Source organism: Numenius arquata, chromosome 21 (assembly GCF_964106895.1).
Source record: "Numenius arquata chromosome 21, bNumArq3.hap1.1, whole genome shotgun sequence".
Taxonomy (NCBI): Eukaryota; Metazoa; Chordata; class Aves; order Charadriiformes; family Scolopacidae; genus Numenius; species Numenius arquata.
Window position 1 is genome coordinate 938229 of NC_133596.1, and position 27527 is coordinate 965755.

At 52.2% G+C, this 27527-nt stretch overlaps 1 protein-coding gene across 1 annotated transcript in view; it reads right to left on the reverse strand.

The window, feature by feature from the left end:
- Positions 1–27527, reverse strand: part of SCMH1 (Scm polycomb group protein homolog 1) — a 60120-nt gene that overhangs the window by 20678 nt on the left and 11915 nt on the right. Inside the window, exons 4-8 of the mRNA XM_074161928.1 lie at positions 26663–26897; positions 23430–23518; positions 22218–22461; positions 1203–1435; positions 516–642 (exon numbers count right to left, since the gene is read on the reverse strand). Of these exons, the coding sequence (XP_074018029.1) occupies positions 516–642; positions 1203–1435; positions 22218–22461; positions 23430–23518; positions 26663–26897 (928 nt within the window). The remainder of the gene's footprint in view (positions 1–515; positions 643–1202; positions 1436–22217; positions 22462–23429; positions 23519–26662; positions 26898–27527) is intronic.

Here is a 27527-nt window from a genome sequence, read left to right on the forward strand (position 1 = left end):
TGTAGCAGAGCATATACTCTGCATGGCTGCTCCTCCTCCTGCCCTGCTCCCTCTCCTCCCCGTTTGCCTCAATATCCTGGCTGAAGCTGAACCCGTCATTGCCACTGGCGTTCAGCAGTTGTTCTGCATCTTGCTGTGGCTTCAGGGCTGTGCCTGGCACAATCTGGGAGTCACGAGAGGTGCTGCCCACCGACCTGGCCCTGGGCATGATAGGCACGAGAAGTGGAGTCACTCGCATGCACGTGGGAGCTCAGGGAAAGGGCTCTCTGCACCGACCAGATGGACTCGCAATCCTCCTACGACTTCTTTCCTTCCAAAACGGAGAGAGAGATAACGACCAGCTGATCTGATCTCTCTTCCTCCCGACACACTCTCTGTTAGCCCAGCCTTTCTGGAACTGTACCGTTCGCTGGTGTCCGGGTTTAGGAAGAACTGGGAATGTCTCGGTATGTCTCAGTGAGTGCTGCAGCTCCTAACGGTGCACCCATGCCAAGAAGGTGGTTGGAGACCCTTACCTGTGGGAGCCTGCATGGCAGAGCTGGGGATTGTAGCAGCGTCCTGAGGCACAGTGCTTGTGTCTGGTTCTGGGGTACTGGTTGTTGGAGAGGTGGGTGCTGGGTTCAGCAATGTCCTAGGTTTCCTCTGCAGAAAAAGAGGAGATATTTCTCCCTTTATCCCTGCTCTCCTCCACCACCCATGATCACTACACTCTCTCCTTTGCATCCAACAGACAAGGCACTGTGGAACATGACACACTTCTGATGGTGATGACGGGGAGTCTCAAGAACCTAGTAATCAATATGTGTGTATTTTATAAACCACAATCCTAAAAAAATAACAAGCCTGAGATCTGCCACCTCTGCTTGACTTAGACTAGCTACACACGATGGACGGAAGAGCTTATTCCACCGTTTGGCCATCCTGCCATGATCACAGCATCTGCCATGCTACTTCACAGCTAATGCAGCTCCAAAGACACAGTTTCTTGATGGAAATGATCTTTAGGATACAGACATTCTCTAGAGCTCTGGGGCTGGACTCCTGAGGGATGTTCCCAGCCCACACATCCCTTTGGTCTCCTACTTGCTGCAGTCACACAGCCAGAGGCTGAGACAAACGTGCACAAACACACGCATGCACCATCCCATGGCAGAACTTGCAGCACCTGCTTTTCACCCGCCTGCATCAGCATCAGCTTTTACCTTACTGCCAGGCTTGGGGCCTCTCTTTCTGGGGAATTTCAAAGGCTCCACTGACTTGGAGGGTGTAGGCATGGGGTGATGGATTAGCGCTTTGGTCGTTCGACCACGCTTCTTCCCTGTTTTGCGACGCCTTTGCCCTTGTTGATGCCCCAAAACAGTCTTTGTGCTACTGTGCATGCTAGGTTTCTCCGAGTTTACTTCGGAGGCAGGTAAAGGGCTCTTTGGAATCACAACTGAAATAAAAAGAGAAAAAGCAAATATAATTAAATCAGGCGAGAATCAAAACAAGAGCAGCCTCCATCTTTAAACAGTCACATGGGAAAACCTGGAGTACTCGCAGCCCCCTGAACGGAGGCTCCTGCTCTCCATGCCAGAATAAAAACCAAACGCTCTGATCCTTGGCTCTGCTCTTGAGCTGTGGGACACTGTGGCTGAGCCTGGATAGGCTGAGCTCCAGAAGGATCACGCTTTCAGCCGTACCTTCCTTCCTGAAAATAACTGGCACCTACAGCTCTTCCTCCTGCGAGTGGTGACCTGCCAGCGAGCAGGCAAAAGCACTGAAAGCATTCCTAGGGCAAGGATCAGCCTAGGCCTGCCTGGCAGTCACAGAGCCAGTGCTGGGCTGGAAATCCCCTCTCTCGGCTCAAATCTGCTCTGTCCCTAAATTACAGTGAGCTGCAGTGGAGGGTACCAGCTCCATCCTCTACGCCTGCTCTCGGCCCTGAGAAATAGCTCGTCTCAGTCGGATGGGCTGCGCTGCTCCTCTCCCGCGCTGCCAGAGGTACATGAAGTGCCAGCACATGGCCCCTTCCTTATCTTCTCACACTTTCCATGAGAAAAAACAAGTTTCTGGTGTATTTGCCCACAAATCCCCTGAATTTGGTCATTCATCTTTCCCAAGTCCTGCTAAAGGCTAGAGATGAGCTGGCCCAGCTCAGCAGAGCAGTATTTCATTTAGATTTAAACCTCTGCTAAAAAGCAAAAAAACCAAAACCCTCCTAGACTTTGAAAAATGAACAGTGACCTTTAGGACGTCTTGTTTCTCAGACCTGGAAACCTCACTGTATTCAACATGGGGGCTCTGAATTCGGAAAAAAAAAACCCACTTTTGAATTGAGGCGCTTTATAGTTAAGGAGTCAATCTTGGCTAAGGATCCAGCGCAATAAAATATTGACACCAGAAGTCCCACAGCCCTGACAGTTGCACCACTGTGGGTACAGAAAGGGATTTTTAAGGTTTTTCTAGTGAGGGTTCTATGAGCAGTTACTGTGAGCAAGGGCTGATTCCCCTGGCACAAGGACACCGTTCCCTGCCAACGGCTCAGGAGCAGCAAACCGAGCCCAGTCCAGGCTTCTCAGGGGCTGGAGCAGATCAGTGGTGCGAGGTGCCAGCAGCCAGCCCCGGGCCAGGAGATGCCCCAGGCATGGGGCAAGGACCTGAGGGCTCCGGGAACTGCTTCACTGCTAACCAAAGCACTGCTAACACCCCCGCTAGATGTGGGGACATCTGTATAAGGTCCCATCAGTGGCAGTTTGTTATGGCCTTACGTGAACAAGCCACTGCAGGTGGAGGATCCTGCTTCGCTCTTCTGGTCTGGCTCCGTTTACCAGCTCTGGGGTACCCTATGCCCTCCCCAGGGAGACTGGGCATGACCAGGCCTGAGAAAACCTGGATTCCTTCAGGCAGCTGGAAGCCAGGACTGGTGTTATCTCACAGCAGGACCAGAGGACTTCACACGGGCAGATGACTCTCCCACTCCCCAGGTCCCAGCTGCCACTGGGACTTGCAGCCTGCACCCACACGGGCATTTCTGGGCATTTCTGTCTCCTTGGCAGTGCCAAAGACAGGGGCAGCAGGGCAGATGGAGCTGACCCCCAACTGCCAGCTCAGTGTCATGGCAAGGCCACATGGCCAGGGCATGTTTAGGACGCAGAGGTCAGCAGCTACCGCAGAGTAGCTGGGATGCAGTGGGCAGAGCTGCCCTTGGCTCCTGAACCGGAACCTAGAAAATCCCAGTGCCAGGGAAAAGGAGTCTGATACCAGATGAACTCCTGGTGTGTAAGGTTTCACTATATAGTTTTATAATTAAAAAATATTTTATCTTTTGGTACAATAAATGCTAGAAAGATCTACTGTCCACTTCATCTGTAAAAACACTACAGGTGACGTGAATTTGTCAGGGTTAAAGAATCGGTTCTGGTTTCAGAGCACTAGAGGCCGTATCTCAGCAAGGGCAGCCCTTGCAACAGGAAACCTCATTGCATTTAGCCACCCAGAGAAGTGTCCCCAGGACCTGCCACCACCCACAGCACGTCCCTGCCGCCACAGGGATGGATAGAACAGCCCAGAGTACTGTTCAACCAAACAGGGGAAGGTACAGCTGAATGTGCAGCAGCTCAGGGCGTTAAATAGACAGAAAATGACCTCCACTGTCGCTCAGTGCTTGTCAGCATCGCTGAATACACCAGTGAGTATTTCACTGAACATGCACTAATATTTTCTCCTGTGGCTGCTTGAATGAGCCTGATATAAGGCACATTTTTCTGACCTGAATAGTGTTTTAATGAAAAAAGTCTTATCCTCCCATGATCCACCGCCATCCAGCAGACTTGCCTGGCTTTTTGTTTGATTTTAACCAGAATCTGAGAAAACACCAGCCCATGCTAATTCATTTTTCTTGCCCCTACCAGACGTGCTGAGCTGCATGCAATTAGTGTGATGAGGAAACACTGACCACTCCAGAGGAGAGTCATCCCACCCAGAGTTCAGGCTGGCCACGCTGCTGCCTCGTGGCATTTATAACCACCTCCAGTGACTGGACGCTTCCTAAAGGAGCCTAAAGATTTTGCCAGGTGCCTGTTACTTTCCTTCAGGATTCCAGCCCCTAATGTTACAAGGACATGGCCAAGCAGCAGTGGGCTAGTGGGTCTAGAACCTGGGCTAGTGAGAGGTGTCCCTGCCCATGGCAGGGGGTTGGAACTGGATGGTCTTTAAGGTCCCTTGTAACCCAAACCATTCTAGGATTCCATGATTCCATGATTCTAAGCAGGGGGTTGCTGCGGGAGGGAGCACTCAGCCCCGCTGGCACCTCCCCGCCGAGCTCCAGCGTTGGCAACGGCTGTGCCCAGCGATCAGGTCATCTCACAGCTGCAAACCAACACCCACAGATCCTCTAACTGCCCAAAGCTTCCATTTACTGTGTCCTATTCAGCCAGTGATGGTGCCAGCGCCAACAGTGAGCTTCTGCCAGTGCCACCCCCACCTTCTTCTTCCTTGGTCCACTGTTTTCACCCCATGGTGAGACACTGAGAGGAACCAAATTTTCAGAAAATCAAGTGGGACCCTCTTAAAAAATGAACAGTTTGCTGTCGCTGAGGAGTGCAGCGTCCTGCCCCACAGCTTCAGCGCTCACATGAGCCCTGAGCAATCCAACGCCTCTCCAAAGCTGGCCTTGCTTCAGGCAAGGAGTCGGGTCCTGCAACCTCCAGAGATCCCTCCCGACCTGAATGGATCTGTGATATTGATTCAGAAAACGAACGGTTACAGGTTGTTAGTGCGGATGTATTACAGTCTGGGAAAGAACAAAAGCTCGGGGCCCCAGCATTCCAAGATAAAGAAATGGCCTTGTGTATAAGATAGCGGGAGCAGCTGCATGCTAAGGAGGTGCTGAGGAGGAACCTAACTGTCTGGGAAAGGTGTCCATCTGGTCAGGACAGGGGAGGAGATTTTTGATAATGAGTTCTTGGAAATAATTAGAGTAGTAACGCCTTTAATTATAATAACCTGCCCACCTTAATGAATATGTATGCTTTTCACCATAAATGGACGCTTGCTTCACAAACCGGTGTGCAAGTTTGGAGGAGAAATCCCCCTTGCACCCGGTGCCGCAATAAACATACCTGCTTTATAACTCTCTGCGAGTTGTAAGGTTTGTTTCCGCGCGTCAATATGAACTTGTGGTTAATCATTTCAGCTCATTAATGGAACAGAAAACTAATCAACGCAAGTTTTCTGCTGGCTGAAGGGTCTTGTTTTGGGTCATAGGGACATCCAGCACAAGGCAGACACAGCAATGCGTCGGGTGGCATCGGAGCAGTTTGGCTGCAGTGAGAAACATCACCCTGAAGGCGCAGGATCAAGAGCTGCTGAACTCAGAGCCACACCGAGGACGGACGCCACTGACCGGGCTATTCATCACTGAAGGATTAGTTTAAACAAGAGTTCTGAGCTTCCTGCAGAAACAAAGAGACTTGATAGAAAATTCAAGACTTTAGGCTCTATTTCCTGATGCCAAAATGTACCTTGTCACACCCGGCACTGGCAGCACCTGCGGCTGCCACCGCACTGTGACTCCAACTACTGGTTACAGGAGACTCCATAAAGTTGCCGCCCCCACTTTGAGGGTTAGCCAATACTAGAAAGCAGCATTCGTCACTCATCAGCTTATCTCAGGCTTGTTACAGCTTGAAGAAGGCAAAATTATGTCCTTGGGATAAGAACAACGAAGCCCAAACAGGTAGGAAAATATGGAAGAGAAGAGTTGAAGATGGAGAACGGTTTCCTGCCCTTCTCTCCAACACCCCGGGTATGTATCAGTCTGCACTTACTGCTGGACCACAAACCCTGAAATCTCCATTTTATGTGCTATGGGCTACTGTACTCTCAGATGTAACGGTAGCTCACCCCCTTCTCTAGAGATATCAGCAATGACCATTACAGGTTCCTGACACGCAGGGGTGGTTTCTGAGAGGACTGCAAATGCCACTCATCCATCTTATGGCACCTACGGAGAAGGCCCTGTAGGCCCCTCGTCCAGTGGCTTTTTTGTGCTCCAGCTGCCCCTTGCCCCTTCTTCAGCACTGCAAGGTCAGAAGCGTGACCCAAAGAGGTGGGTTAGGGAGACATTTTTAAGATAAGCCGATTTGCCAGAGAACAGAAATCTTGTTGAGACCCAGCTGAACCCTCCCCTGGATGCAGCAGCTCAAACCCAGACATCCCGAAGCTGGAGCTGGAGAGGAACCAGAGCTCGGTGCCTGTCCAAGAGGAAGATGTAAAAGCTTCAAACCCCTGCACTTCTTCCCAAAGCAGAGACCGTCATCACTGGCCACCATAAGCACGAGTGGGACCTAAATACGGGCTCTGGGAAGACTGAATGTTTGGCACATCCTGAGTTCCCAGCAGGCAAGGCAGAAATAACACAGGAGGAAGGGTCAGAGCATGGGTGGAAGACATGGGCTCCTTGCAAGGACAAGGATTAAGAATAATCCTCCAAATCCTGGAATCTAAAAGTCAGAATGCAGTTATTCTGATAATTCATTGTCTCCTCCAGGGATACCTGCTTCCAGGCTAAAATGTCTGCCTGAGCTCAGGCGGAGAGCTCAGAGGACGTATCCGACACAATCACACAGCGAGAAGATCCAAGCTCTGCCTGATTCAGCACATTTGAGGTGTTCTCATGATCAGTGATCTTCACTCCCAAAGACGTGTGTTCTTTTCACACAAGATTTGTCCAGTTTCAGCTCTCAACTACTGAAACTTGCTGTTGCCTTCGCTGGAAGCCACGAGGTGCTTTATTCCCCGATCCCCTCCCAGACCTCACTGGCTAGTAGTCACATGCACAAAAAATGCAAGCCACAGTCCTAAAACCATCTCCGTCCTGCGCGTCCTGACGATCAGGCTGCATTTTAACGTCTGGTTTTGGGCAGGACTTCCAGAGGCACATGAAGAAGAGCCTAAAACTAAAGCAATGCCTTACACATTTGTTGAAAGGCTCTGAACATTCATCATGAGTGTCCCATTTCTTAAAGACTTAGAAATCTGCATGGTCTGGAGCAGCAATTTTCTTATTTTAATTTTTTGTGTGCACTTGGATGAGCTCTGTGCACTGCAGATGCCACTGTACATCCCACTGGCACAACTCTGTGGCGTTTTTATGGTTGTTTTATTTACAAAAATAAACCAACTGAAAAAAAAAGTCTCAGGAGTCACAGCGATACCAGCAACTGCAATTTGCTTTTAGCACAAGTCTTACACTTGCAGCTCTCAAGGCATCCCCATGTGCCCTAAACCACGCTGGGAATGACACGCCGCCATTTTTTTCTGGCAGCAGAGCAGCCAGGGGTCTCAGAAACCCTCCCCGGGGCTCACCGCACCTCGGGACACGTCTCGGAGGCAGCCCAAGGTATAGCAACTTGCCTGAAGACGCCAGACTTGCGAAAGTCCCAAATGTCCCACCTCTAACCATAACCACACGTGGACACGCGAAAAGAGCAGCTGGAGATTGCAGTTGGAGCTGGAGACCAGAAAACCCTGATTCTGGATCTGTTTATCCCAGTCCAATCCCAGAACTCAAACCCAGAGACTTCTGCATCACCCAGACTGTCCTTCCCTGCATCCCCGTCCGCCCCATTCCCCCTTTGCTAAACCCAAGCAGCCAATTTTACCCAAGTACAAAGTGCATCCGGCTAAAACATTTTCTGGAGAAAACCTGAGGCTTTATCCACGAATGCAGCCCCCAGGAGGAATGTGAGCTACTCGGGCAGTGACAATCCAGCTCCTGTAACAGAAACCCAGCCTCGCAAACCTGGAAGAGTCTGGACGGGTCAGAGACCACGTGGAGGAACAGGACACAGCCTTCCTGCCCTTCCAAAAGCCACTGAGATCTTCACCAAAGGCTTTTACGAAAACCGAAGAGCCACACGGTAAGAGGGAAGGTTTCTATAGGGACAAATCAAGGGTTAGAAGAGGTAGGGGCAAACAGTCATCCTTGCAGAGGGACGGCGACTACATGGGAGTGCACAGGGATCCGCAGGGGAATCTGCACTGCTCAACGTATCCATGAGTGACCTGGGGAGGGGATAAGCGAGGTGAGAAAGTTTTCTAATGAGTCACACTTTCCAGGGCAGATGGGATGGTGGCAGCCTGTGAGCAGCTCCAGAGAGAAGGCAGGAGACTGAGTTTCGGGGCAAGGAAACAGCAGGTGACTGTCAAACTGATAAATACAAAGCAATGAGTGTGGAGAAAACTACTCCGACCTTCAGATGGAAAATGATGGGCTCTGAGCTGCCTGGTGCTCCTTCAAGATGGAGAACTTAGTCTGTAACGTTCACTGCACAACAACATCAGCTCAAAGCACAGCAGTGGCCACGAAGAGCCAGGAGAAAAGATTCCACTTTGGAAAAATGAGAGATCAGGACATTGGATGTCACGGTAGAAACCATCTGAACAGAAATCCTCATTATGCTGCTTAAAAATCAAGCAAAAAGCCCTTAAACCTGCAGCTGAGCCCTGGATTCTTGTTTCCACAGAGTTCCAGCCTTTCCGGGCAGATCTTCAGGCAGGGCCGAGCTCTGCCTTGTCCCGCTGCATGCCCAGAGCAGCGGGGGGCTGCTCTCCAATGAGCCCATTAAAAAACTCTTTGATCAGATGGAGCATTTTTAAGAATTCCTTCACACTGCTCTGACTCTTCTGCTTAGCATACAATGTAAAATAGCTTTTAATGCTTTTTATTTATTGAGGTGCTGGAGCGGGTCCAGAGAAGGGCAACGGAGCTGGTGAGGGGTCTGGAGCACAAGTCTTATGAGGAGCGGCTGAGGGAGCTGGGGGGGTTCAGCCTGGAGAAAAGGGGGCTGAGGGGAGACCTTCTCGCTCTCTACAACTCCCTGGAAGGAGGGTGTAGCCAGGGGGGGTCGGTCTCTTCTCCCAAGGAACAGGTGATGGGACAAGAGGGAATGGCCTCAAGTTGTGCCAGGGCAGGTTCAGATTGGATATTAGGAAAAATTTTGACACTGAAATGGTTATCAAGCATTGGGATGGGATGCCCAGGGAAGTGGTTGAGGCACCAGCCCTGGAGGTGTCTAAAAGACGGGTTGACATAGTGCTTAGAGGCATGGTTTAGTGATGTGGGTGTGTTTTGGGTTTTTTTGTTGGTTTGTTGTTGTTGTTGGGTTTTTTGTTTTTTTTTTCAGAGTTAGGCTGATGGTTGGACTAGATGACCTTAAAGGTCCCTTCCAACCTAGACAATTCTATGATTCTATGACTCTGTGATCCAGTTTCCAGCATAATTTCAAAGACAGTAACTCTTATTATTACTTAGCAGTTGACACTTTTTAGAGTATAAACGTCTGTGTGCAGATACTCCTCAATGCAGGGGAAAGTGCTCTGACAGCCGGCACTAGTGTCAGGGACGTGCAACACAACGGACTCATTCACCAGAAGGCCCCGGGGGTCAGCACGGTCCCTGTGCTGCTGATGGCAAAATAAACAGAGATAAGTGCCTGGCACATGATTAGAGACAAAGGCAGCGACAGCGCTGTGAAGAGCAAGGATGCCCAAATCCTTGTCCTCAGCAGAAATCATTTCCAGTTCAGTGCTGAGCACACAGATTTACTTAGTCCCAAACCCAGGTCTAAATTGCTCCCCACCACCGCAAAGACATTAACTGCTTTGTATCCACTGGGTAGTGTTATCAAATGAATGGGTAAACCGAGTTATGTGTCTTTTTCATAAAATACTGCAAAGGCTAGAATTGGATAAGGGAAGAGGGCACCAGTCTGGCCACCGCTGGAGCAGCCAAGAAGCTTCTCCCCGAACAGCAGCTCATGAGCTCCTCATCTCTCAACGCTTTTTCTGTGGAACATCTGTACAACCAGCCAGGAATGTCTCATGCTGCCAATTATGTGGCTGGAGCTTGGAGGCACAGCACATTCCTACTTCTCCACAGAATCCCAGACTGGCAGGGGTTGGAAGGGACCTCTGGAGATCCAGTCCAACCCCCCCTGCCAGAGCAGGGTCACCCAGAGCGGGTTGCACAGGAACGTGTCCAGGCGGGGTTTGAATGTCTCCAGAGAAGGAGACTCCACCACCTCTCTGGGCAGCCTGTTCCAGGGCTCTGCCACCCACACAGGAAAGAAGTTTTTCCTCATGTTCAGGTGGAATTTCCCATGTTCCAGTTTGTGCCTGTTGCCCCTTATCCTGTCCCCGGAGAAGACACCACTGAGAAGAGCCTGGCCCCATCCTCTTGACACCCACCCTTTAGCTATTGCTCAGCATTGATGAGATCCCCTCTCAGTCTGCTCTTCTCCAGCTGAACAGCCCCAGGTCCCTCAGCCTTTCCTCAGCACAGAGATGCTCCAGTCCCTCATTATCTTTGTAGCCTCCTCTGGACTCTCTCTAGTCGTTCCTTCAGCCCCTCCCGTTTCCCTGCCATCCCCTCTCCCAGCTCCCGGAAGACAAAGCAAAGGAGCAGAAAGACCATGCTGTGAATGGACCTGGCACAGGCACTTCCACTGCAGAGAAAAGTGGCAGTTTTGGCAGCGGGGCTGGTTTGAGGGATTTAGGGTACAGAGCTGGACTGCCCAGCATTACAGCCCGCACTGCACAGCGCTGTTATTTGCTCTATACAGAGTGTCCTCATCACCCTTAGAGAAATATTTGCTTGTACGAGCCAGTGACCAGCAATCTTTGCAGCCCGTTTTCACAAAGCTGGTGGCCTTGGCTTGCATTCTGTGCCGGCATCATTTTTTATTTCTTCAGTGCTCAGACAACTTATCTCCGGGTCCAGCTCTGCAAGGCCAGTGAGATTCTCCACTGCAGGCGCAGCGAGAGCATGGGGGCACCGGCTCCCCCAGCCTGGCTGGAGCACAGCTCCTTCTCCGAGCCCAAGTACCAGCTCAAAGAGCTGCAATGGAACTACCAGGGCATATGGTTCAAATGCAGAGGACAAGCAAATGCCAAATCTGTCTACAACCACCCTCTTCACATCCCAAATCAGCAGTTTTCCTTCTGTCCCCATCCCACTACCTCTTATTCCAAATAAACTGGCAGCAGCACAACTTGAGTTCTTGCTTGCTGTGATCCCCCCTATCAGCCTCATCTTCTCCAGCCCACTGCAAAAATAAACCTGTTGTAACTGTGTGTTGTTTTACAGAATCACAGAATCTTCTTGGTTGGAAGGGACCTTTGAGATCATCGAGTCCAACCAATTAAAAAAAAACCCCAAAAAATCCAAAACCAACACACACACAACACCAAAACCAAACCAAAACAAACACCCACAACCCCACACCACACCCACCCACAAACAGACGCAACCAACAATCTCGGGCACTAGAGCATGCCCTGAAGTGCCATGTCTACACGTTCCTTAAATACCTCCAGGGATGGTGACTCCACCACCTCCCTGGGCAGGCTGTTCCAGTGCCTGACCACTCTCTCAGGAAAGTAATTCTTCCTGATAGCTAATCTAAACCTCCCCTGCCCCAACTTCAGACCATTTCCTCTGGTCCTGTCATTATTCCCTTGGGAGAAGAGGCCAACACCCACCTCTCTACACCCTCCTTTCAGGCAGTTGTAGAGGGCAATGAGGTCTCCCCTCAGCCTCCTCTTCTCCAAACTAAACATGCCCAGTTCCCTCAGCCTCTCCTCCTATGACTTGTTCTCCAGACCCCTCACCAGCTTGGTGGCTCTCCTCTGGACACGCTCCAGCAGCTCAATGTCCTTCCTGTAGTGAGGGGCCCAGAACTGAACACAGCACTCGAGGTGAGGCCTCACCAGTGCCCAGTCCAGAGGCACCATCACTGCCCTACTCCTGCTGGCCACGCTGGTCCTGATACAGGCCAGGATGCCGTTGGCCTTCTTGGCCACCTGGGCACACGGCTGGCTCATGTTAAGCCGGCTGTCCACCAACACCCCCAGGTCCTTTTCTGCCGGGCAGCTTTCCAGCCACTCTTCCCCAAGCCTGTAGTGTTGCCTGGGGTTGTTGTGACCGAAATGCAGGACCCATCACTTGGCCTTATTAAACCTCATCCCATTGGCCTTGGCCGATTGATCCAACCTGTCCAGGTCCCTCTGTAGAGCCTGCCGACCCTCAAGCAGATCAACACTCCCACCTAGCTTGGTGTCATCTGCAAACTTACTGAGGGTGCACTCAGTCCCCTTATCCAGATCATCAATAAAGATATTAAACAAGACTGGCCCCAAAACTGAGCCCTGAGGGACACCACTGGTGACCGGCTGCCAGCTGGATGGCCTGTGAAGCAGCTACAGAATTAAAACAGAGACATTCTGAACTACAAAAGGGACATGAGAACTGAGATGGGAGCTCCAGCGTGAGCAACGTATTGGCAGAGCTGAAACTCAAGCTTCCTGACTGAAGGGAGGCACCAGCAGGTGAAAGAAGACATACAGGGGTGTTCAGGGAGCTCCAAAAGAAATGGCAACGTCAATATTTGTTGGCAAAGTCAGAACAACATCAAGCAAAAATCTGAAGCACTCAAGCTCAATTTGATTACCCCAAAGCCAGGCTGAGATCGTCCCCTGGATGACGGTGCCCACGGACACACAGTGACTCCAGCAGCAAGAGCCCGGCTGTTCACTGGATGGTACATGAGCAGAACCAGCACCTTTGGTCCCGACACGGACACCGACAACATAAATAAACTCATTTCCACACCTCAGAAAAAACATTGTAATGCAGCTCTTCCAGGCTCGGTGCTTCAGGAGAGGCCATCAGCAGAGCATGTACCACGGAAGGCTGCCCAAAGCACCAGGGACGACCCACATGTCTGGGCCACACAGCGGTCCTCAAGCCATGGTCTCAGGAAGACACCAACCTGCAGAGTGGGTAAGACTCAGCTTCTGCCAGCAGGTCCCACCAAGCCCAACTACACCCGCAGCAGGAGAGAGGTCACTGGTTTCTGCACAGATTCACAGCCCGCGGGAGGCTATACGGCACAGCTATACTGCTATTTATATCAGCTACCTCCAGGACATACATTCCCTTAAAACATGCAGCATGAGAGGCCACCACAGTCAATCTACTGACTGATCCCGTCTTCTGCCCCTAGGACTTAATTACCTATGGGTTTCCAACACCCCATGTCGAGAATGAGAATGTTTCTATACTCTTGCCATGTTCAAGCTATTCAGGCCCCTTCCTGGGGTTTTTGCTTGTTCTGCTCCTCTCTGAAGCTCTTTCTTTAGCTTTGCCTTCCTGGTTAAACATTAGCAGAACACCTTCAACGTCTCAGTGCACAGAGAACAAGGAGACTGCGAGGTGGGTGTGGTTTATTCCACCTTTTGTTCTTTTTAAAAGCTATTCAGAAGTTATAAAAATACTGAAGATCAAGAGGAGAGCTGTGAGAAGCCACAAAAGGTCAGATCTTTGTAACAAGTGGGGCTGAATGTTCAGTATGAACTTCCCAGATTCAATAAAACGTATGCTGTGGCAACATATTCCTGTTCGCCAAGGCCAGGGTCAAAGCTGGACTCAACAGCATTTAATTCCCCTCTCCAAAAAATAGCGAGGAAACAAAAAAATGAAGAAGCTTCCCAGCAGGTCCCGAGAACATGATGTGATGTTCTTGATCCCATAGAGACACTGTGAAAAATCCCACCAAAATGGGCCAATTTGTCCCATATGTGGGTATGCTGCTTTGATCACAACCATCCTATTAACCGTGCGCAGCCTTTGCAGACCTTTGTGAGAAGAGTCTGGTCGATGACTCTGATTCCTCCAGCACTTGCCCGCATCAGAAGCAGCATCCCCACAAGGGACCAAGATCCTGTCACCAACAGCTATCGTGTCTGTGCTGGTGACAGGCAGGAACCCTGGAGCCCTAAATCCTCCACGTGAAGCTTCTTAATAGTGTTTAAAACATTTCACCTAGACGGGACACCGTGCTCTCCCTGTGGCTCTCCTAAAAGTACACAAATTCTTACACCGGGCATACTTTTAGCTTTTCTAACTCTCCTTCCAACCCTGGCAGCAGGGAATGGGGCAGGCAGAGACACCAGCCCTGCTTGTCACCAGCAGCTCAGGACATCCCGAGTCCAACACTTTTAGACCCCCAGAAATCACAGCCCTGGACCATTGTCCTTCCTTGAGTTTGTCCAATTCCACCCTGAAAGCACTCAGACCTACAGCCTACAGAAGCACCGTCCTGCACCATGTCCCATCAGCAGAACCGCTGTTACTGGTCAGAGATTGTGCCAAAATGGAGCAGTGACCCCAGCGCTGTTCAGCCGACGAGAGGAAGGTCTCAACAGCGATGCTCCTGCAGAAACGTCATCCCAAGGCTCAGTAATGCCCTGAGATTTTAAAACCCTGTTTTGGGGCAGAAAGCAGGATGGAAAATGGAAGGAAATGTCCTGAATACAACCCACCCTCTCCGGATTATGAAATATTTTAGAATAAAACGGATAAGGAAAAGTCAGTTGGGAGGAAGGCCTAGACACTGGAATGAAGGACAGACTGGGGGATGGTGGACACTCTGCCTTTCCCAGGTCAGCTCCTCTTCCCAGAGGCTCCTGCCAACCCCAGGATATCGCACAGTAACACCAGGTCTGTGACATGCCAGATGCACCGTTCCTGCTGAGCCACAGGTCTGCCGTTTCAGCAAACGCACTGGGCACTGGGCACTCAGTGGGCACAGCGGGCACTGTCACTTCCAGAGGGGGCCGGAGGGGCAGCACCCTCCTGCTGTGCTGGGTGCTCTTCTCCGAGCCTCAGAGCTCCAAAGCCAACACATGTTCCAGGACACGCGTCCGCACCCAGCCAGGAGTCCTGCAAATCGCCTTGGCTCCAAACAGCCCCAGAGTCTTTCCTTGGGATCTTCCGGCAGCGGTGTCAAAGGCAGCGACACCGCGGCACCGCGGCCGCATGTGCGTTAGACTCGTGATAAAAGAGAAAATCCTGAACTTCTTTGTGTGACCTTCTCCCGCTGTCAGTAATGAGCTCTACCTCTGTGGTCCCAAATCCAGCCACCCTGACACCAACAAATGCCACCCAGCCTGGTGTATGAGCTCCAAATCCCAGCTCACTCCTAAAGGGACAGTAATTCATACTCTTCCACCTCCTCCCAGCAGTGAAGAACAGGAGCTCCCCTGGGTGTTACCCTGCCAGCTACTCCTGGAGAGGCGCCTCCACTCGCCGCTGTCTTCTTGCCCCCAAGGAGGAAGAGAAACCAAGCAACATCAAAAATAAAGTCATAAAACACACATTACCTTCACCCATGGGCAGAACATCTAGCACCTGATCATCACCTTCATTTGAAGACACCAAGCAGTTAACCAGTAAATCACACTGCGGCAGTGGTGGTGAGAGATGAAGAACTTCATGAACCTTCTCTCCAGGGTCAGCATTTTGTGCCTCTCCATCACCTCCCGGTGTCCCTGCTCCCGGCGCAGCACCGGGCACTGCAGGCTCTGCTCAGCAGCAGGGGCTGTGTAACACACGCAAGGGTTGGCGAGCCCAGGAGTGGACCTGAGCTCCACTTCAGCATATCCCCATGGCAACTATCTACTACTATTAACTTTTGCTCGCTCTGCAAGCAGAGGAAAGTGCTCTCAGGGTGGCCCAGCCCTGGCAGAGGGAGCAGTGTCCCACAGCTCGAGCATTCCCGGGCGAAGGCGCTCAAGGCTTAACCGTGCCAAGTACCAGGGTGTCCCCTGCCCTCGCCGTGGCTCCCTATCAGCTCTGGCACAGCAGGACGTGCTCCACATCAGCTCTCCCGGCCACGCTGGGCCTCTCCGCCAGCTGGGCTGGTGCCAAGGCAGCAATTCCACTCCTCCAGATTCCAGCATCCAGCTCTGCCCACCCAGCCTTAACGCTTTCCTTGCTGCCCCGCTCCCACAGCCAGCACGGTGTCACCCCTGTTAATGGAGCATCCAAAGGGTGGAAAAGGGTGTAACGAACCCACCAGGGAACCCCAGAGGAACCCAGCATCAGTAGGAGGCACAGCCCAGCCCACAGTCTGCATTACAGCCCTTGGCGGCTGTACCTGGGACCGGGGGCAGGTGGCTGAGAGCTGTGTGTGTCCCTGCATCCTCATTTTTAAGGTTATGGTATCTCCCTGCCCTCCAGCAGTGATGGGTCCCTGCAAACCTCATGAAGTTCAACCAGGCCAAGTGCAAGGTTCTGCACCTGGGTCATGGCAATCCCAAGCACAAATCCATACACAAATCACACACAAATCAGGCTGGGTGGAGAATGGCTGGAGAGCAGCCCTGAGGAGAAGGACTTGGTGTTGGTAGACGAGAAGCTCCACACGCCCCGGCAATGTGCACTGGAGCCCAGAAACCATGGACATCCAGGGCTGCATCCCCAGCAGCGTGGCCAGCAGGGCAAGGGCGGGGATTCTGCCCCTCTGCTCCGCTCTGGGGAGACACCCCCAGTGCTGCCTCCAGCTCTGGGGCCACCAACAGCAGAAGGACATGGAGCTGTTGGAGCAGGACCAGAGGAGGCCACGGAGATGCTGGGAGGGCTGGAGCCCCTCTGCTGTGAGGACAGGCTGAGAGAGTTGGGGGGGTTCAGCCTGGAGAAGAGAAGGCTCCGGGGAGACCTTAGAGCCCCTTCCAGTCCCTAAAGGGGCTCCAGGAAAGCTGGGGAGGGACTCTGGATCAGCCACAGGATGAGGGGGAAGGGTTTGACACTGAAAGAGGGGAGATTGAGATGAGATCTGGGGAAGAAATTCTTTGCTGTGAGGGTGGTGAGAGCCTGGCCCAGGTTGCCCAGAGAAGCTGTGGCTGCCCCATCCCTGGAGGGGTTCAAGGCCAGGTTGGAGGGGGCTTGGAGCAACCTGGTGTGGTGGGAGGTGTCCCTGCCCAGGGCAGGGGGTGGGACTGGATGGTCTTTAAGGTCCCTTCCAACCCAAACCATTCTGTGATTCTATGATCCTATGTGCTAAACATGGTCCAGCAGCCTTAAGGGATGCTATTGCAATGGCAGAGCTGCATGTATGCATGTGTGTGCAAGGATTAAATCTGGACTTCTCAGGACCTGGAAAATGAGCTGCTTTTCAAGAGACCAAGAAGGACCATCCCTCCACAGCATCTTCCAGCAGCAGCACTGGTGGGATCACGCACACAGCCAGCAGCAGGGCTCCTGAGGGGCCCGTGAACATCTCATACTTTCTCAGGCAAATCACAACTACAGTTCCTGAGAAATCCCAGAAACCCCAGAAAAATGCAGGCATTTCTTTGAAATCTAAAGCTAATATTTAAATAAAAGTGTTCTACATGCTCTGTCATGTAAACAACCAGATCTTGCAGAAAATCTTAGATCCCTGCGTTCACAATCAACACATGAAGGCAGAAAGCCCTGATCCCCTCTGCTCAGTCCCTTTTCCCCGGCCCATGTCCCCTCACCTGTGTGGATGGACTCTTCGGTGCATCACCTCTGCAGGGGAAGATCTCAGAGCTGGAAGGTACCTGAGAAGACTCTGGTTTGGTTTCTCTTCCCCCGGGGGCTCACAGCTCTCCATCCCACAAACCACTTCAGAAAGAAAAATAACTTCTCATGGATTCTCCTCCAACATGTGTTTCCCTGACTACCAAGAGCTGAACTTTCCTCTAGTCTGGGATGGGTTATGAAAACCTAAATTTCTCATGGAAGCGGACTCATCTGTCTACAAGACCGTGCCTTGGCTAAGGAGGGATTTCCCTCACCCCACCTCCCTGCTGAGGGCAGGTGGCCCCAGAAACTACAATCATTAACCGCCCTCTTATCTCTTTCTTCTTTCCTCACAGTGTTTCTTATCACAGTCTCCTATTTCCCTCTTCAATCTGTCTTGCGCTGAACCCCAGCAGCAGCAGCAGCCCCGGCTGTGTGTGCATCTCTTGCTCTCTTTCTCCCCAGACAGGATTTAAAGTAACTAAGCAACAATCCTTACTCTTTAGGTCGATCCTAAATATTGATTTTCTGCACTGCTTATAACAGAGAGGGACTCTCCAAAGCAGCTTTCCAAATCCACGCTTCACTTATGTCAGTGACCCAAGAGCAGGGTTGTTTCCATCCTGTTTAAGAGCCATAAAAGCCTGAGCTCCCCAAAGAGCAGGACATTTAGAAACAGTAAAATGCATGCAAAAAGCTTTTCAAAAGCTGGGCTAGAGTTAATTTTCTTCAATAACAGCTCACATGGGGCTGTGTTTTGGGTCTGTGACCAAACCAGTGTTGGTAACACCCCCGTTTTTCACCCGTGGCTGAGAGGGGCTTGCACGGTGTCACGGTCGTCTCTGCTCCTCACCCCCCTGCCAGCGATGGGCTGGGGGACATGGGATGCTGGGAGGGGGCACAGCCGGGAGAGCTGCCCCCAACTGCCCAGAGGGACATTCCGGACCCTGTGCCCCTGTGCTCAGTGAGAGGAGCTGGGGGAGGAGGAGGGAGGGGGATGATGGGAGCGATGGTGTTTGTCTTCCCGAGTCCCTGTTGGGTGGGATGGAGCCCGGCTGGCCTGGGGGTGGCCAAACACCTGCCCCGGGGAGCAGGGAGTGAACGCCTGGCTTGGCCTGCCACCAGCAGCCTTTGCTTTACCTTTGAACTGGATCTCAACCCACCAGTGTTCACACTCTTACCCTTCCAATGCTCTGCCCCCTCCTGCTGGTGGTGTGCGAGCGGCTGGTGGGGGCTCAGCTGCCCCCCGCAACAACCCACAAGAGCCGACCTCTGGATTTTACTCCTTCAATCTCCGCTTTCCTCCCAAATTACTTTCCTACCAACACTGCTGCTACACTGCACAGACTCGTACACTGCTCGTGTGCGTCACAACTTAATCTAAACCTCAAAGCTCTCTGTTTGAGCAGTACCAACCCCCTCCTGCCACGTATCTGCTACAGCATCACTTGAGTCTCTACAGGGCTCAGAGGGAAAGCCACAGCCCTGGTCAATGGGGACAATTCCATCCCTTCCAACACACCTTCAGGCTCTTCTGCTGGAAGAGTCCACGTTGTTAGCAATGTGCACACAGTGTCTTTTGGCCTTGCTTTTGTGTGCTGCAATATCTAAAGATGGGGAAACTCCATTCTCCTCTTTTCTGCCCTAATTCTGAAACAGTGACCCCATCATGCAACAGGCAAGTCCAAAACCTTTGCAGTAAGTTTGCATTTGATGCCCCACGCACCCTTAATTCAGCTGGTTTATGCATAGATAGATTAATATTTCTCAATCAGTATTTCTCTGGACCAACTGCTTGGCTCAGTAAGAACGAACGGCAAACAGCTCTTCTGGAAACAGTCAAGAAAATCTGATTTCTAAAACTCTGAAGTAAACCCACGAGTCACGAGCACCTCCTGTGCAAGGGAACGGCAAACCCCACCATGAACACAGTCCACCCTTCGAGCAGAGCTCAGAGCTGCCGTCCAACCCCTGGTTTAAGTCAGTCCATCTCACTTCACACTCCCAAAAGCCCAGGATTTGTGTTTAAGGGTAGAAGAACACGTGTGTAAGAGGCATGAAAAGACATACAGGATGCTGTACGTGTGAGGAGGGGAGCGGGGACTCCTGCCCAAGAGACAACCCTGGCAGTGCCCAGCTGGCAGGGGGTGAAGCCGGAGGATGCTGCACACCCACAGAAACCCCCCTCCCTTTAGGACGGTGACAGGGACCTGCCTTCCCCGACTGGGGCTGAGTTGGCGCAGAGGAGCCGAGGATGCCCAGGACGAGGTCTGTGAGCCCAGCAGAGCCGACCTCCAGCCCCAGCCCACAGGCTGAGAGGGGTTCAGCCACCCCGCAGCTCTGTTTCCTCTGTGGCGCGTGTTGATTTGGCCTGCCCAGCTCCATGCTGTGCTGCATGGAGAGAGGAGCTCCAGGAGACCCCGGGGAGCCCATAGCCATCTGGCCACCGGCCAGCAGAGCTCTCCCGGCAGGGATGGACAGCACATCCTGACAGCGATGCAGTGACCAACCTAGGGCGCAGAGAGCAGTTCCTTCTCACCTCCTGACTGCCCTTTCCTCCCATCACACTCCTGGGCCCTCCTGAAGGCTCCCCATGGTGCGGCCGGGCCCCAGCTCCACCAGCACCCTGCCCAGTCACCCCAGCTGAGCAAACACTGGTGGGAGTGGGAGGCCCCCGACAGTGAACGTGCCTGGGAGAAGACCCGCACTCCTCCACCTCTACTGGCAGCCAGCAGAAGAGACAGATTAGAGCTGAATTAAGTTACCAGCATTAAACAAACATGCCTGGCCCCTTTGAAGTTCTGCTTCCCGTGAACATGAGCTCATTTCTCGAGGCCTCTTTTCGCTCAGCCCCAGGAAGCCATCAGTCTCGATGGAGTTAACTCTTCGCAGGACCTCTCGGTTCCCCCAGGCATCTCACCCCGCTGGTACCCACTGGTCTGGGATATGAGCAGAGCCTGGTTATAACCACAGTTAGCTCTGACCTCCTGCGTCTCCCCAGGTCTCTCTGATCTAAGGGGAATTCGCAGTAGGAAAGGGAAGCTCCCAAACTCCACCGCGTGGTCCTGTAGGCTCCAGGCTGGCACACAGGGACACTTTTTTGGAGCTGAAAGAAAGGAGGATCCCTCTGTGGTGAAGCATCCTCCAAGCTTGCCAAGAGCAGCACTCTCAGGTCCTGGGAGGACTCTGCTCAACCCTCCTCCAAAGCAGGACCAAGGAGTAAAGGAACAAGAGAGGAATTTAATTACAGAGGAGGAAAGTTCCCAGAGTTCCCTTCTTTTGGTTTAATCCCACAAAGTGGAAATTGGAAAGTCTGGGGCAGGAAAGGGAGGGGGGAGTCAGAGGGAGGAAAGTAAAATACCACAGAGACAAGGCTGATCCTGACTCCACGGAGTTTTTGCACGGCTCGTGAAACCTCTGCCAATCCCTGCTCCTGCTCCAGTACTTGAAAAAGACAGCAAAGAGGGCGGAAACCTGCCTGAGAGCAAGGGCTGCCTCTGCCTGGGAGTGGGGAGACATGACTTTTGGGGTTCACTGGTTTTGGATGTGAGCAGGAACTGCAGAGTCATTGCCGATGGAGCCAGTGCAGAGGGAGATCCTGTCACTGCTGCCCGCCAAGGGGGCAAGCAAATGCTTCTCAAGGTGGCTCCAAATTACCATGGTGTCACCCCCATGATGGGGCGTTATTTCTGAATGCTTTGCTCACTCACAGCGTCACCCCCGACACAGGGAGGCTGGAGAGGGCAGACACAGCCGGGAGGTCCCCGGCAGCTCTGTAGGGCACAGCGGGCAGGAGGCAAACAAATGGCCGGAGGCGAGGGAGAGGCTGGGAACATCAAGGCCGGATGCAGAAATCCAAGATAAACAGTGAGAGCCTTTCAGTTCCCAACCATTACAGAAATCATCCCCAGCCAAGGGGAGCCCACAGCCTGGCCTGCAGACAGGCCATGTGAGGTGACCTCCAGCAACCCACCAGCCGTGCAGCACTTGGATGGCAATGGTTCACACCAAGGGATGGCAGGAAAGCACCCACCTGAGGGGTCAGCACCAGCTGACCCGGGATTTTCAAGAGGAACAGTCTCATCAGAGAAACGCTCCAGTAGAAATGCTCCAGGTCAGGTCCAGGAGAGGCTGCTCTCCTGCTTCTCACGTCATTGCCAGTGTGTGCTGGACTTGCCAGCCAGCAAATGCCAGAGGGACATGCATGAGGAAAACGACAGCTCCGCGGTCCTAAACACAACTGCAACGCCAGCAAGCTAGAGACACATCTGAAAATCTCCACAGCCAATGCTCAGACCTTTGCAAAGCCCCAAGTTCCCCAGTACCATTCCTAATCACCCATCACGGCTCCAGGAACATGGCAGGTATGACCTGATCCAGACCCGCTGTTTCCATGCTCACAGCAGAGACCACAGCACACAGCAGAGCAAGGTAACTGTCACAAGTACAAACAAGTGCCGTCCTGCAACTTAGTAACTCCCATTATTCCCTTATTATATCCACAAACAGCCCAGTCTCCCTGTGAAAAAGTCCCCAGGAACGTGTGTTCCAGAGACGCAGTGAATTCCTGAAGCGGAGCAGAGCTCAGCGATGCTGTACAGCACCACCATTCCTCCAGAGCTGTCATCCTGCCCGTATTTATGGACGGCTGTTTCTTAGTGCCTTGGTGCCAGGCTGTTACGCTGCTAATAGGTACGATCACCCGTACCTTTGCCACACATGAAGCAGCAGTAGGAAACCCAGAGAGGGCACCCAGATGCCCTTGCTGCTAGTCTTGGCCTGCTTCGCTGCTCTGAGAGCTGAGAGGAGGAGGAAGACAGCTAAGCACCAACGTGGGCCTTACCTTTTGTTCCAGGGGGCTGCAGATTATCTCCAGTCAGCGAGCACCAGCCTACGGGAAAGATGTCCCGGGAATCATATCGGCACCAGTAATCGAAGGCACCTCTCCAGCCATCAAATGTTATGAGGACCTCAGAACCTCTCACCTCCCCAATAGTGGCCGGGCAGATGAAGTGAGGGTTCTTCCTGTCCACTGCCTCCAGCTTCATACCTGTCTTGAAGAAGTTTTGGGATGGAGATGGTGGTTCCTACAAGGAGAAATTGAAAATGTGCTCAAAAAGGATATGCCAGTGTCCCCCCAGACTAGGGCTCTCCCCTCCACCAGCAAACTCACCTCCACCAGCAGCTGAAGAAGGGAGCTACTGGGCTGGATCTGAACCCCTGAGGTATGCCCATGCTGGCCTGGCTACCCACTCACGTGCCCAAGTCAAGAGGCAATGAAGTCCACTGCTGACTGCTCTGCCACCACCCAGCTGCTGGACCAAATCCAGACAGCGCCATGTTAACACTGCACCCTGTGACAAAGCTGTGCAACACGGGCAGGAAATAAAGCTCCAAAGCAAAGAGCCTCTGAAGGATGCTTTCACCTTGTTCTCTCAGAGCAGGAAAACCCAAGATAGGACAGTCTCTCTCCATCATTCTTCTCCCACCTTCAGCTTTGCTAGACATGTGAGAGACCCGCCATCCATCCTCAGCTGGGGCTTGCTCTTCCTGGTCTTTTATACCCGAGATACGCTAAAGCCACACCAGCCATCCCATGGCACAGCACAGGCTTCTCCACTGGCTCCTGTCTTCCTCTGACTTCCCGAAGGGTGTGAGAACGCAAACTACGAAATCATACTTGCAGTGCTGCCTCACAGCAATATTTGCATTAAAAGCCTTCAGAGAGGTGCTGACCTTCACATACTGCATTCCTGACTTGGAGCAGCGCCTGCAGCCCAGCTGAAAACCCAGCACATTTCTCAAGCCCAAGCTTTTGGGCCTTTGAAGCCCAAACCACATCCTTAGCAGACCTCTGTCTGCACCCCGACACTGCCAGGACGCAGCAGCAGAGGGTACGGATCTGTCCTGGAGAAGCAGCACCGTGGCAAAGCCGGGCAATGTTCATCTCCGCTGGGCTCAGCACATCTCACAGGACACACCAGCTGTGATTGTGGTGCTCCGCAGTAAAGGGGAGGTGCCAGAAGGACATCTACACAAACAGTACATAAAATACCTTGTGAAAAATTCGGACAGGAGCCATCTCTGCTCCATTCAGAGTCTTCAGAAGGAACATGGGCCAAGAGGAGGCATTCAGCCGAAAGCCTGCAGAGAAGGAAGCAGAGATGGAGACTTTAAGGCTGTGGGGGCCACTGGATCCGGCAGCACATGCCTGCTCTGACGGGAACCTTGCAGCAGGCACACACTGTGATCCCACCCCACCCTCCTCCGCATGCTGGAGAGTCAGGTTTGACCTTTTCCAGATACTCTGAACACAAAACATTACGGTGTTGAAAAGAAACATCTGGAAATGGAAGTCTGGCTGCAATATTCACTTATCATAACAGAAGTCTGTACATTGACCATGCACACAGAGCACTTTGTGCTGCAGCTTCGGTGATCCTGCTACAGGGGAGATGCGAATCAGCAAGTGCCCACTCAGACTATGAAATTTCTTCCTCAAGAGGGAATCTCAGCTTCTGGGTGGCCTCCTCCACCTTTTAAGAAAAGTGAGCTGCAGGCAACAAGATAACCTGAAGAAATAAAGAGGCTGGGACTTGGCTGGGAAAGAGATTTAACCATTAGAGGAAAGGATGGCAGGTTTTGGCTCGATGTCTTCTGTGAAAAAATGTAGAGAAATAACAGGAAGGGGCTTATGGGAAGAAAAAACCAAATTCACAGACTCTGAGCTTTCTGGGCCCTTGCACTCAGCAGGCAGAAAAGACAACTGCAGAACTGACTTTTTGTTACCTGTCTTTATGGTGGGTGCAAGAATCACAGAATCACAGAATCCCAGATGGGCAGGGGTTGGAAGGGACCTCTGGAGATCATCCAGTCCAACCCCCTGCCAGAGCAGGGTCACCCAGAGCAGGTCACCCAGAGCAGGTCACACAGGATCGTGTCCAGGCGGGGTTTGAATGTCTCCAGAGAAGGAGACCCCACCACCTCTCTGGGCAGCCTGTTCCAGGGCTCTGCCACCCTCACAGGAAAGAAGTTTTTCCTCATGTTCAGGTGGAATTTCCTGTGTTCCATTTTGTGCCCATTGGCCCTTGTCCTGTCTCCGGGCACCACTGAGAAGAGTCTGTCCCCATCCTATTGGCACCCACCCTCTAGCTATTGGTCAGCATCGAGGAGAAGGAAGGGAAGGGAAGGGAAGGGAAGGGAAGGGAAGGGAAGGGAAGGGAAGGGAAGGGAAGGGAAGGGAAGGGAAGGGAAGGGAAGGGAAGGGAAGGGAAGGGAAGGGAAGGGAAGGGAAGGGAAGGGAAGGGAAGGGAAGGGAAGGGAAGGGAAGGGAAGGGAAGGGAAGGGAAGGGAAGGGAAGGGAAGGGAAGGGAAGGGAAGGGAAGGGAAGGGAAGGGAAGGGAAGGGAAGGGAAGGGAAGGGGAGGGGAAAACCACTCTTGCCTGGCCCAAGGTTAAGCAGATGATACAGATCAGAGCTGGGCACACAGACTTCTTCCAGACTACAAACCCTCTCCTCTGGCACTGTCAAAATGAGTTGTGCTCTGCAACTCCATTACACTTATTGCCATCTGCTGGCAAAGTCCAGACAAGGCACAGGAGGAACCCATCTCTTCCAGCGAGGAACAGGCTGTACCTGGGATGAGAGCTGCTCCCTGGGACCAGGGTTTCAAAGAGACGGCTGCAAATGGACAGCACACGTGTGGAAGTAACATAAAACATGGGAGCTTTAATGTTAATAGCTGCAGCGGGTTTTGTCTGTAGCAGTTATGAAGGGAAAGGGTATAACTAGACTCGCACACACACATTCGTGCGGTGCGATGTGCCAGAACATGCACCTGCTGAGGTTTCTTCCTTCTTCAGAAAGGTCAGGCCCAAGCAGCCCGTTGCAATTGAGACTGTACTGGGGGACCCAGAGCTCACAAATGCTGCTCCAGGAAAAAACATGAACAAAACCATTCCTAACTCAAGCTATCTGAGTGAAAGTTTCTTGCATCACTATAGATCGGCTTGATATTATTTGGGGATGCGCTAATTGAGAGAGAGATTTATGAAGACACTTCATAAATAAATAAATATTGGGCAGCAGAATGCAAAAGCAGGTTCGTCTTGCTGCTTAATGGGCAAAGAACCCGCAAATCAGCTCATCATGTGGCCAGTGTCAAAAAAGATAATATGTGTGTTTAAGTTCCAGACAAGACTGGAAGAAGTGTTCAACTGCCCAGGTTATTTATAAAGCTGTAGCCAGGCAAAGTTAAATAAATAAACAGATGGCAATATTGCAAGCATTCCTTCACGTGAGACAGGACTTAAATCACTGGGAACCTTTTCAGACATTCTGTTTCCCCGTCAGATGGTCTCCAGCCAACCTGCTATTGCCCCAAAGACACCTGGCACAAATACACTGAGACAGCAGGAATGAAAATGTAAAGGCTTTTGAAATCACAGTGTCAGGATTAGCAGCGATACAGCAGATGCCTCAGCCCTCATTGCTCTCTTGATTATTCCCTACACCAAGATTTACAGGTGCCCAGCAAAGCCCCTCACCCAGGCAGCAGCTCAGCTCGGCTCGAAGAAGGAGCACATGGGAAAGGGCTGTGGATGGCAGCTGTTTCTCACCAAGCCCACCTTTGAGAGCGCAGCGCTCACAGCAGGATCGGGAGCCCCAAGTGAAGGGCAATGGCCAGAGCTGAAGCCATGGCTAGAGCCATGAGCCAGCACTGCCCGTGTGACCGTGTGCTGTCTCCCACAAAAAAAAAGAGCCTGGATTCATTCTCTCCTCGTGCAGGCAACACCCCAGGAAAGGCCATCGCAGTCACTCTGCCTCCAAGCTACCTGGGTCCCCAGGACTTCGGGGTGTCCCTCAACTGCTTGTGTGTCCTCTGGGAAACGGAGCAGCTCTGGAACTCTTTCACACAAACAAGTGGAAAATGTGTTTTTCCTCTGAGGTACACAGGGATAATTTCAGAATGCATAAGAGCATGATTATCACGTGCTGATCCTCAGCTTGAGCTGGAAGGAGTGCAAGCAGCTCGCCCAGGTGCAAAGAGCTCTTTTTCTTCTACACTCTAAAGCACCTCCCTGTTCATGCCACAATGTCCATGTGGACATACAGACCTGGGGTGGGATCCATCTGTTTAACAGCCCAGGCTGACAGGGCTGTGCTACAACCACAGGGGCAGGCAGGGGCAGGCCATGCTCTCTGTCCCAAGCACAGAAATACAAAAACCCCTGGGGTTTTCCCCCCAGATAATGTAGGTGGTTGCTGGACAGTTGAATTTCAGCTCACCCAGTGGAGGCTGCAGCATCCCTCCATTCTTCTCACAGTTTCCTATGGGCTGGATTTCAGCAGAGTCCACCAGCCGCCAGAAATCGTTCTTGTTATCGCTGCCATCGAGGCGCAGGCGGAGGCGGGCACCCGTCAGACCCACCACTGTGGCAATGCAAGTGGAGGTGGTGTTCCTGGGGTCCTGGGCTTCTAGTTTCATACTGATCTTGAATTCGTTTGCAGGTGGAGTGTATGACTGCAAAGAAAAGAACAGGGACCCAGTCAGAGACAGGATTTCCAATACATGCACCACCTCAGTCACAAAACTTAAGCCCCAACAGCATCAAAACTGATTCTACCAAAGCCTGAGAGCGTTCTCCAAGCCCAGCGTGGGGCAGACACCATGGAGCAGCAAAGAAAGCTCATCAAGCCCTGGCAGATCTGTGCTGCAGACCACCGTCTATCTGTGCTGCAGCATCTGGCCAACTAAACCTACCCTCTTCTCTCAGTCTGTTCTCCGGAGGATCACACGACCCAACACCCAAACAGAAGCTCCCCTGCGCTGCTGCCCCTCTGTCTGGGCCCAGGGGTGCGGTGCCACCCCAAAGCTGTGTCCCCTCTACTCAGCATGATCACCTCTGTGCTAAAGTACCCAGTGCCTGGGGGGTGCTACTCAATTCACAAAAATTGGGTAAATTCTAACGAAAATCTCCTTGCTGGGCAGGAGCCACCCAAACCCGGATCGCAGCCTACTCGCAACATTTTCTCCAAGACGCTGCGCTCGGTAGAGAGAAAAAGCATTTTTGTGTTCCCATCCACACACACCTGAGAGTTAACTCTTCTGCACTACTCTAACATTTGGAGTGCTTGAACGTATCTTTTTTAT